Here is a 12,887-nt window from a genome sequence, read left to right on the forward strand (position 1 = left end):
ACCCCATATAACACCCCATAGCACACCCCATAGCACACCCCATAGCACACCCCATAGAACACCCCATATCACACCCCATATAACACCCCATAGCACACCCCATATAACACCCCATAGCACACCCCATATAACACCCCATATAACACCCCATATAACACCCCATATAACACCCCATAGCACACCCCATAGCACACCCCATAGCACACCCCATATAACACCCCATAGCACACCCCATAGCACACCCCATAGCACACCCCATATAACACCCCATATAACACCCCATAGCACACCCCATATCACACCCCATAGCACACCCCATAGCACACCCCATATAACACCCCATATAACACCCCATAGCACACCCCATATAACACCCCATATACACCCCATATAACACCCCATAGCACACCCCATATAACACCCCATAGCACACCCCATATAACACCCCATAGCACACCCCATATAACACCCCATATAACACCCCATAGCACACCCCATATAACACCCCATAGCACACCCCATAGCACACCCCATATACACCCCATATAACACCCCATAGCACACCCCATAGCACACCCCATATAACACCCCATAGCACACCCCATAGCACACCCCATATACACCCCATATACACCCCATAGCACACCCCATAGCACACCCCATAGCACACCCCATATAACACCCCATAGCACACCCCATAGCACACCCCATAGCACACCCCATAGCACACCCCATAGCACACCCCATATAACACCCCATATAACACCCCATATAACACCCCATAGCACACCCCATAGCACACCCCATAGCACACCCCATATAACACCCCATATAACACCCCATAGCACACCCCATATAACACCCCATAGCACACCCCATAGCACACCCCATAGCACACCCCATAGCACACCCCATATAACACCCCATATAACACCCCATAGCACACCCCATATAACACCCCATAGCACACCCCATAGCACACCCCATAGCACACCCCATATAACACCCCATAGCACACCCCATATAACACCCCATAGCACACCCCATATAACACCCCATAGCACACCCCATAGCACACCCCATATAACACCCCATATAACACCCCATATAACACCCCATAGCACACCCCATATCACACCCCATAGCACACCCCATAGCACACCCCATATAACACCCCATATAACACCCCATATAACACCCCATATAACACCCCATAGCACACCCCATAGCACACCCCATAGAACACCCCATAGCACACCCCATAGCACACCCCATATAACACCCCATAGCACACCCCATAGCACACCCCATATACACCCCATAGCACACCCCATAGAACACCCCATAGCACACCCCATAGAACACCCCATAGCACACCCCATAGCACACCCCATATAACACCCCATAGCACACCCCATAGCACACCCCATATACACCCCATAGCACACCCCATAGCACACCCCATAGCACACCCCATAGCACACCCCATAGCACACCCCATATAACACCCCATATAACACCCCATAGAACACCCCATAGCACACCCCATATAACACCCCATATAACACCCCATATAACACCCCATAGCACACCCCATATAACACCCCATAGCACACCCCATAGAACACCCCATAGCACACCCCATATAACACCCCATATAACACCCCATATAATGCCCTATATCCCACCCCATATAACGCCCCATAGCACACCCCATATAACACCCCATAGCACACCCCATAGAACACCCCATAGCACACCCCATAGCACACCCCATAGCACACCCCATATAACACCCCATAGCACACCCCATAGCACACCCCATATACACCCCATAGCACACCCCATAGAACACCCCATAGCACACCCCATAGAACACCCCATAGCACACCCCATAGCACACCCCATATAACACCCCATAGCACACCCCATAGCACACCCCATATAACACCCCATAGCACACCCCATAGCACACCCCATATACACCCCATAGCACACCCCATAGCACACCCCATAGCACACCCCATAGAACACCCCATAGCACACCCCATAGCACACCCCATATAACACCCCATATAACACCCCATATAACACCCCATAGCACACCCCATAGCACACCCCATATAACACCCCATATAACACCCCATAGCACACCCCATAGAACACCCCATAGCACACCCCATAGCACACCCCATATAACACCCCATATAACACCCCATATAACACCCCATAGCACACCCCATATAACACCCCATATAACACCCCATAGCACACCCCATATAACACCCCATATAACACCCCATATAACACCCCATAGCACACCCCATAGCACACCCCATATAACACCCCATATAACACCCCATAGCACACCCCATAGAACACCCCATAGCACACCCCATAGCACACCCCATATAACACCCCATATAACACCCCATAGCACACCCCATATAACACCCCATATAACACCCCATAGCACACCCCATATAACACCCCATATAACACCCCATAGCACACCCCATATAACACCCCATAGCACACCCCATATAACACCCCATATAACACCCCATAGCACACCCCATAGCACACCCCATATAACACCCCATAGCACACCCCATATAACACCCCATATAACACCCCATAGCACACCCCATATAACACCCCATAGAACACCCCATAGAACACCCCATATACACCCCATATAACACCCCATAGCACACCCCATATAACACCCCATAGCACACCCCATAGCACACCCCATAGCACACCCCATATAACACCCCATAGCACACCCCATAGCACACCCCATATAACACCCCATAGCACACCCCATATAACACCCCATATACACCCCATATAACACGCCATATAACACCCCATAGCACACCCCATATACACCCCATAGCACACCCCATATAACACCCCATAACACACCCCATAACACACCCCATAGCACACCCCATAGCACACCCCATATTGCATCCCATATTGCATCCCATATAACACCCCATAGCACACCCCATAGCACACCCCATAGAACACCCCATAGCACACCCCATAGAACACCCCATAGCACACCCCATATACACCCCATATAACACCCCATAGCACACCCCATATAACACCCCATAGCACACCCTAAAGAATAACCCATTTAACAACCCCATATAACAACCCCATAGCACACCCTATATAACACCCCATATAACAACCCCATAGCACACCCTATATAACACCCCATATAACAACCCCATAGCACACCCTATAGAACAACCCCATATAACAACCCCATAGCACACCCTATATAACACCCCATAGCACACCCCATAACCTGACCCACATAACACCCCATAGCCCACCCCATATCCCACCCCATAACCTGCCCCCCCACCCCATATCCCACCCTATATCCCCCCCCATATCCCACCCCATAACGTGACCCCCCCTATTTACCCCCCCCCATTTCAGGCTCTGCTGCAGGTGGCCAAGAACCTCTTCACTCACTTGGGTACGAGGGCTCCTTTGTTGCATTGCATGTGTTGCATTGCATGCATTGCATCGCTCTGCTGCACGTTGCACGCACTGCTGCAGCTCCATGCTCTGCTGGGCATTGCACACATGCTCTGCTGCATGTTGCGTGCTCGCTTTGCTGCACGTTGCATGCATGCTCTGCTGCACGTTGCATGCAATGCTGCAGGTCCACACACTGCAATGTGCAAATGCACAGCTGCATGAGTGCCCTTGTGCACAAGGGCGTGCCTGCATTGCTGCATCACCCTGCAAGCCCAGCTGCACCTGCAGTTGTTGCATGCATGGCGTGCGGTTGCAAAGCTGTTGTGTGCATGTCGGTGCTTGCAGACGCTGCTGCATGCGTGCACACTGCTCTGTGTGCTGGTATTCTTGCTGCATGTGTTGCAATGTGCATGCATGCAGCACTGCAAGAGTATGCACAGCACAGCTGAGTGCATGCATGGCTGCACGAGCACCCGTGGTGCTGCAAGGACATGCAGTGCTGCGTGCAGAGCAGCACGAGCCTGCTCTGATGTGTGCGTGCATGCACTGCTGCAGGGGATACATGCAACACTGCCTGTGTATGCACTGCTGCACAAGCAGGCTCTGCTGGACGTGCATGCATTGCTGCATGCACCTGCGTGCCTGCTTGCAGTGCTTCATCTGCCCCATGCACATGCACATTGCACACACATTGCAGCATGCACAGTCAGCTGCACCTGCAAACATCGCAGTACGCACACGCAGTGCATGCATGCTGCAAAAGTGCATACACTGCAGCACGCACATGCAGCAAGCATTGCAGCATGCACGTGGTACATGCACGTTGCAAATGCAGACACATTGCTGTTTGCACAACCAGCTGCAACTGCATGCATTGCAGTGCACACATGCAGTGCATGCACATTGCAAAAGGACATGCACTGCTGCATACACAGCCAGCAAGCATTGCAGCATACACGCAGTGCATGCATGCTGCAAACACACACATGCTGCTGCATGCACAGCCGGCTGCAACCACATGCATTGCAGCACACACATGGTGCATCCATGCTGCAAATTGACACACACTCCTGCATGCACAGCCAGCTGCAGCTGTGAGCATTGCATCATGCGCATGCGGTGCATGCACATTGCAAAAGCACCCAGCCTGCTGCATGCACACACATTACTGCACGCACACACATGCATTGCTGCATGCACACACACGCATTGCTGCATGCTCACACATGCATTGCTGCATGCACACACATGCATTGCTGCATGCACACGCATTGCTGCATGCTCACACATGCATTGCTGCATGCACACAAATTGCTGCATGCACACATCGCTGCATACACACACACTGCTGCACACACCCACGTTGCTGCATGCACACCCATGCACCGTTGCATGCACACCCATTGCTGCATGCACACACTGCTGCACACACCCATGCACCGTTGCATGCAATGCATGGAGCCCCCCCTGACCCCCCTGCCCCGTTTGCAGACGACGTGTCGGTGCTGCTGCAGGAAATCATCACCGAGGCCAGAAACCTCAGCAACGCCGAGATGTGAGGGGGGGGGCATTGAGATCTATGGGGGGGGGGGCTCATTGAACTCTATGGGGCGGGGGGGCTCCCATTGATCCCTATGGGGGGGGCTGGGGGCTGGGAAGGGGGGCTGGGCACACATAGACATCTATGGGGGGAGATGGGGGGGGGGGCGCAACCATTCTTCCCTATGGGGGGGCACTCATTCACTTCTTTGGGGGGGGGGGCACTCATTCATCTCTATGGGGGGGGGCACTCATTGATCTCTATGGGGGGGAGTCCCATTGATCTCTATGGGGGGGGCACTCATTCATCTTTATGAGGGGGGGCTCCCATTGATCTCTATGGGGGGGGGCACTCATTGATCTCTATGGGGGGGGGGGGAGATGGGGGGGGGACTCATTCACCTCTATGGGGGGGTGATGGGGGATGGGAGGGGGGGGGGGCACACATTGACTTCTATGGGGGGGGATGGGAGGGGGGGGCACCCATTCATCTCTACGGGGGGGGGGCACTCATTCTTCCCTTTGGGGGGGCACTCATTCACTTCTATGTGGGGGGGGCACTCATTCATCTCTATGGGGGGGGGCACCCATTGATCTCTATGGGGGGGGGGGAGATGGGGGGGGGACTCATTCACCTCTATGGGGGGGTGATGGGGGATGGGAAGGGGGGGGGGGCACACATTGACTTCTATGGGGGGGGATGGGAGGGGAGGGGCACCCATTCATCTCTATGGGGGGGCTCCCATTGATCTCTATGGGGGGGGGACTCCCATTGATCCCTATGCGGGGGGCTCCCATTGATCTCTATGGGAGGGGGGCTCCCATTGATCTCTATGGGGGGGGCTCCCATTGATCCCTATGGGGGGCTCCCATTGATCCCTATGGGGGGGGCTCCCATTGATCCTTATGGGGTTCCCATTGATCTCTATGGGGGGGCTCCCATTGATCCCTATGGGGGGGGCTCCCATTGATCCCTATGGGGTTGGGGGCTCCCATTGATCCCTATGGGGGGCTCCCATTGATTTCTATGGGGGGGCTCCCATTGATCCCTATGGGGGGGCTCCCATTGATCTCTATGGGGGGGGCTCCCTTTGATCTCTATGGGGGGGGCACTCATTGACCTCTATGGGGGGCCACTCATTGATTTCTATGGGGGGGGCACCCATTCATCCCTATGGGGGGCACTCATTCATCTCTATGGGGGGGGGCTCCCATTGACCTCTATGGGGGGGGGGGGCCCATTGATCTCTATGGGGGGGGTCACCCATTCATCTCTATGGGGGGGGGCACTCATTGATCTCTATGGGGGGGGCACCCATTGATCACTATGGGGGGGCTCCCATTGATCCCTATGGGGGGGGCTCCCATTGATCTCTATGGGGGGGGGCTCCCATTGATCTCTATGGGTGGGGCTCCCATTGATCCCTATGGGGGGGGCTCTCATTGATCTCTATGGGGGGGCTCCCATTGATCCCTATGGGGGGGCTCCCATTGATCTCTATGGGGGGGGCTCCCATTGATCCCTATGGGGGGGCTCCCATTGATCCCTATGGGGGGGGCTCCCATTGATCCCTATGGGGGGGCTCCCATTGATCCCTATGGGGGGGGGCTCCCATTGATCTCTATGGGGGGGGCTTCCATTGATCTCTATGGGGGGGGCACCCATTGATCTCTATGGGGGGGGGCTCCCATTGATCTCTATGGGGGGGCTCCCATTGATCCCTATGGGGGGAGCTCCCATTGATCCCTATGGGGGGGGGTTCCCATTGATCTCTATGGGGCTCCCATTGATCCCTATGGGGCTCCCATTGATCCCTATGGGGTTCCCATTGATCCCTATGGTGCTCCCATTGATCTCTATGGGGTTCCCATTGATCCCTATGCGGCTCCCATTGATCCCTATGGGGCTCCCATTGATCCCTATGGGGCTCCCATTGGTCCCTATGGGGGGGGGGGTTCCCATTGATCCCTATGGGGCTCCCATTGATCCCTATGGGGCTCCCATTGATCCCTATGGGGTTCCCATTACTCTCCCCCCATTGCAGTTGCTCCGTGTTCCTGTTGGACCGGCACAGCCACGAGCTGGTGGCCAAAGTGTTCGATGGTGGCGTGGTGGACGACGAGGTCTGATTGGATAACGGGGCTGAGAGCAGGGCTCTCATTGGATAACGGGGCTGAGAGCAAGGCTCTGATTGGATAATGGGGCTGTGAGCAGGGCTCTGATTGGATAACAGGGGCTGATAACTAGGGTCTGATTGGATAACATAGGTCTGATAGGATAACATGTGTCTGATAGGCTAACATGGGGTCCTATAGGATAACATGGGGTCCTATAGGATAGCATGGGGTCCTATAGGATAACATGGGTCCTATAGGATAACATGGGGTCCTATGGGATAACATGGGTCTGATAGGATAACATGGGGTCCTATAGGATAGCATGGGGTCCTATAGGATAACATGGGGTCCTATAGGATAGCATGGGGTCCTATAGGATAATATGGGGTCCTATTGGATAGCATAGGGTCCTATAGGATAGTATGGGGTCCTATAGGATAACATGGGTCTGATAGGATAGTATGGGGTTCTATAGGATAACATGGCTCTGATAGTATAACATGGGGTCCTATAGGATAACATGGAGTCCTATAGGATAACATGGGTCTGATAGTATAACATGGGGTCCTATAGGATAACATGGGGACCTATAGGATAACATGGGTCCTATAGGATAACATGGGGTCTGATAGGATAACATGGGGTCCTATAGGATAACATGGGTCTGATTGGATAACATGGAGTCCTATAGGATAACATGGGTCCTATAGGATAACATGGGGTCCTATAGGATAGCTTGGGGTCCTATAGGATAACATGGGTCGTATAGGATAACATGGGGTCCTATAGGATAACATGGAGTCCTATAGGATAACATGGGGTCTTATAGGATAACATGGGGTCCTTTAGGATAACATGGGTCTGATAGGATAATATGGGGACCTATAGGATAACATGGGTCCTATAGGATAACATGGGGTCTGATAGGATAACATGGGGTCTGATAGGATAACATGGGGTCCTATAGGATAACATGGGTCTGATTGGATAACATGGAGTCCTATAGGATAACATGGAGTCCTATAGGATAACATGGCTCTGATAGGATAACATGGGGTCCTTTAGGATAGCATGGGGTCCTATAGGATAACATGGGGTCCTATAGGATAACATGGGTCCTATAGGATAACATGGGGTCCTATAGGATAACATGGGGTCCTACAGGATAACATGGGGTCTGATAGGATAACATGGGGTCCTTTAGGATAGCATGGGGTCCTATAGGATAACATGGGGTCCTATAAGATTACATGGAGTCCTATAGGATAACATAGGGTCTGATAGGATAGCATGGGGTCCTATAGGTTAACATGGGTCCTATAGGATAACATGGGGTCTCATTGGATAACATGGGGTCTCATTGGATAACATGGGGTCTCATTGACCAACATGGCAGACAATGGTGGCTAATGGGGATGAATGGGGCTGGATGGGGATGAATGGGGATGAATGGGGCTGGATGGGGCTGTATGTGGGGGTCCCTATTGAAGCCCCCCCCCAATTCAGAGCTATGAGATTCGGATCCCGGCTGATCAAGGCATTGCTGGACACGTGGGTGGGTCCTATAGGATAATATGGGGTCCTATAGGATAACATGGGGTCCTATGGGTTAACATGGGGTCCTATAGGATAACATGGGGTCTCATTGGTTAACATGGGGTCTCATTGACCAACATAGCGGCCAATGGTGGCTAATGGGGATGAATGGGGATGAATGGGGCTGGATGGGTCTGTATGTGGGGTCCCTATTAAACCCCCCCCCAATGCAGAGCTATGAGATCCGGATCCCGGCCGATCAAGGCATCGCTGGCCACGTTGCCACCACGGGGCAGATCCTGAACATCCCGGACGCGTATTCGCACCCGCTGTTCTACAGGGGGGTGGACGACAGCACCGGCTTCAGGACCAGGAACATCCTCTGCTTCCCCATCAAGAACGAGAGCCAGGGTAAGTAATGGGGGGGGGGATATGGGGTGGGGGGGGGGTCCCGTATATGGGGCTGGGGGGGGGGTATGGGGGGTCCTATATGTGGGGCCTATATGTCTGGGGGTGGGAGGGGGAGCCATATGTGGGGCTGGGGGGGGTCAGGGTGGGGGTTAGGGTGGGGGGATAGGGGGCTAATGGGGGTGTGGGGGGTCCCATATGTGGGGCTGGGGGCTGAGGGGGGGGTATTGGGGTATGGGGTGGGGGACCCATATGTGGGGTTTGGGGGGTAGGGGTCATGGGGGGGGTAGGGGGTGGGAGGGACCCATATGGGAGGCTGGAGGGGTGAGGGAGATGGTGGGGGGGGGAGACCGATATATGGGGCTTAGGGGGGCTTGGGGGGGTGAGGGGGGGAGGTAGGGGATGGGGGGGGACCCATATGTGGGGCTGGATGGGTGAGGGGGGGTGGGGGGGGACCCATATATGGGGCTTGGGGGGGTGAGGGGGGGTGAGGGGGGGAGGTAGGGGATGAGGGGTCGGGGTCATGGGGGGGGGTAGGGGGTGGGTGTGCCCATATGTGGGGCTGGGGGGGGTCAGGGTGGGTGTTAGGGTGGGGGGATAGGGGGCTAATGGGGGTGGGGAGGGACCCAAATGTGAGGCTGTGGGGGTGACGGGGGGGGTCGAGGTGGGGCTGGGGGGGTCAGGGGGGGTTAAGGGTCTGGGGGTGGGGGGGGGACCCATATGTGGGGCTGGGGGGTCATTGGGGGGTTAGGGTGGGGGGATAGGGGGCTAATGGGGGTGTGGGGGGTCCCATATGTGGGGTTGGGGGGGGATAAGGAGGGGGTAAGAGGCGCTAAAAGGGGTGGGGGGTGGGATCCATATGTGGGGCTGGGGAGGACATGGGGGGCACCCATATGTGGGGCTGGGGGGGTGAGGGGTGGGAAGACCCATATGTGGGGCTGGGGATTGAGGGGGGGTGAGGGGGGAGACCCATATGTGGGGCTGGGGGGGTGGGGGGAGTAGGGGGGTAGGGGGGGGGGGTGAAGGGGGGGACCCATATGTGGGGCTGGGGGGGTTAAAGGGGGGGCAGGGGGGTATGGGGTGGGGGGGGATTCATATGTGGGGTTGAGGGGGGGGTTCGGGGGGTGTAGGGAGGTATGGGGTGGGGGGGGCCCATATGTGGGGCTGGGGGGGATAAGGGGGGGGTAGGAGGGGCTAAAAGGGGTGGGGTGGGGGGATCCATATATGAGGCTGGGGGGGTCATGGGGGTCCCATATGTGGGGCTGAGGGGGTGTGGGGGGGGGAAGACCCATATGTGGGGCTGGGGGGGGAGTGACCCATATGTTGGGCTGGGGGGTGAGGGGGGCTGAGGGGGTGAGACCCATATGTGGGGCTTGGGGGGTGGGGGGAGTAGGGGGGTAGGGGGTAGGGGGTGAAGGGGGGGACCCATATGTGGGGCTGGGGTCCAGGTGGGGCTGGGGTTGTTAGGGGGGGTTAAGGGTCTGGGGGTGGGGGGGTACCCATATGTGGGGCTAGGGGGTTAAAGGGGGGGGGTAGGGGGGTATGGGGTGGGGGGGAACCCATATATGGGGCTGCGGGGGTGAAGTGGGTTAAAGGGGTTGGGGTGGGGGGGGTCCCATATGTGGGGCTGGGGAGGTGAGGGTTAGGGTGGGGGGATAGGGGGCTAATGGGGGTGGGGGGCATCCCATATGTGGGGCTGGGGGGGATAAGGGGGGGGTAGGAGGGGCTAAAAGGGGTGGGGGGGGGGATCCATATGTGGGGCTGGGGGGGGACACATATGGGGCATGGGGGGGTGGGGGGTGGTAGGGGGTGTGGTGTGGTGGGGGGACCCATATGTGGGGCTGGGGGGGGCAGGGGGGGGCACCCATATGTGGGGCTGGGGGGGGCAGGGGGGGGTATTGGGGTATGGGGTGGGGGACCCATATGTGGGGTTTGGGGGGTAGGGGTCATGGGGGGGGTAAGGGGGTGGGAGGGACCCATATGGGAGGCTGGAGGGGTGAGGGAGATGGTGGGGGGGGGAGACCGATATATGGGGCTTAGGGGGGCTTGGGGGGGTGAGGGGGGGAGGTAGGGGATGGGGGGGGACCCATATGTGGGGCTGGAGGGGTGAGGGGGGGGTGGGGGGGGGACCCATATATGGGGCTTGGGGGGGTGAGGGGGGGGGAGGGGGGGAGGTAGGGGATGGGGGGTCGGGGTCATGGGGGGGGGTAGGGGGTGGGTGTGCCCATATGTGGGGCTGGGGGGGGTCAGGGTGGGGGTTGGGGTGGGGGGATAGGGGGCTAATGGGGGTGGGGAGGGACCCAAATGTGAGGCTGTGGGGGTGACGGGGGGGGTCGAGGTGGGGCTGGGGGGGTCAGAGGGGGTTAAGGGTCTGGGGGTGGGGGGGGGACCCATATGTGGGGCTGGGGGGTCATTGGGGGGTTAGGGTGGGGGGATAGGGGGCTAATGGGGGTGTGGGGGGTCCCATATGTGGGGTTGGGGGGGGATAAGGAGGGGGTAGGAGGCGCTAAAAGGGGTGGGGGGGTGGGATCCATATGTGGGGCTGGGGAGGACATGGGGGGCACCCATATGTGGGGCTGGGGGGGTGAGGGGGGGGAAGACCCATATGTGGGGCTGAGGGGGTGGGGGGGGGAAGACCCATATGTGGGGCTGGGGGGGGGAGTGACCCATATGTTGGGCTGGGGGGTGAGGGGGGGAGACCCATATGTGGGGCTTGGGGGGGTGGGGGTGGGGACCAGGTGGGGCTGGGGTTGTTAGGGGGGGGTTAAGGGTCTGGGGGTGGGGGGGACCCATATGTGGGGCTGGGGGGGTTAAAGGGGGGGGTAGGGGGGTATGGGGTGGGGTGGGACCCATATGGGGGGCTGGGGGATGAGGGGGGGGTAGGGGGGTATGGGGTGGGACCCATATGTGGGTTCGGTGGTTGGGAGGGGGTTAAAGGGGTTGGGGTGGGGGGGGTCCCATTTGTGGGGCTGGGGGGGATAAGGGGGGGGTAGGAGGGGCTAAAAGGGGTGGGGTGGGGGGATCCATATATGGGGCTGGGGGGGACATGGGGGGCACCCATGTGTGGGGCTGGGGGGATGGCATGGGGGGGAAGACCGATATGTGGGGCTGGGGGGGTGGGGGGGGGGGAAGACCCATATGTGGGGCTGGGGGGGGAGTGACCCATATGTTGGGCTGGGGGGTGAGGGGGGCTGAGGGGGTGAGACCCATATGTGGGGCTTGGGGGGTGGGGGTGGGGTCCACGTGGGGCTGGGGTTGTTAGGGGGGGTTAAGGGTCTGGGGGTGGGGGGGACCCATATGTGGGGCTGGGGTCCAGGTGGGGCTGGGGTTGTTAGGGGGGGTTAAGGGTCTGGGGGTGGGGGGGACCCATATGTGGGGCTGAGGGGGTTAAAGGGGGGGGGTAGGGGGGTATGGGGTGGGGGGAGAGACCCATATGGGGGGCTGAGGGGGTGAGGGAGAGGGTGGGGGGGGGACCCATATATGGGGCTTGGGGGGGTGAGGGGGGGTGAGGGGGGGAGGTAGGGGATGGGGGGTCGGGGTCATGGGGGGGGTAGGGGGTGGGTGTGCCCATATGTGGGGCTGGGGGGGGTCAGGGTGGGTGTTAGGGTGGGGGGATAGGGGGCTAATGGGGGTGGGGAGGGACCCAAATGTGAGGCTGTGGGGGTGACGGGGGGGGTCGAGGTGGGGCTGGGGGGGTCAGAGGGGGTTAAGGGTCTGGGGGTGGGGGGGGGACCCATATGTGGGGCTGGGGGGTCATTGGGGGGTTAGGGTGGGGG

At 57.9% G+C, this 12,887-nt stretch overlaps 1 protein-coding gene across 1 annotated transcript in view; it reads left to right on the top strand.

The window, feature by feature from the left end:
• The window catches only part of PDE2A (phosphodiesterase 2A), a 114,619-nt gene that overhangs the window by 71,742 nt on the left and 29,990 nt on the right, over positions 1–12,887 (top strand). Inside the window, exons 12-15 of the mRNA XM_085541716.1 lie at positions 3,466–3,505; positions 5,002–5,065; positions 7,095–7,173; positions 8,937–9,114. Of these exons, the coding sequence (XP_085397842.1) occupies positions 3,466–3,505; positions 5,002–5,065; positions 7,095–7,173; positions 8,937–9,114 (361 nt within the window). The remainder of the gene's footprint in view (positions 1–3,465; positions 3,506–5,001; positions 5,066–7,094; positions 7,174–8,936; positions 9,115–12,887) is intronic.

Source organism: Coturnix japonica, chromosome 1 (genome assembly GCF_054131305.1).
Source record: "Coturnix japonica strain WE chromosome 1, WE-NBRP24, whole genome shotgun sequence".
Classification (NCBI taxonomy): Eukaryota; Metazoa; Chordata; class Aves; order Galliformes; family Phasianidae; genus Coturnix; species Coturnix japonica.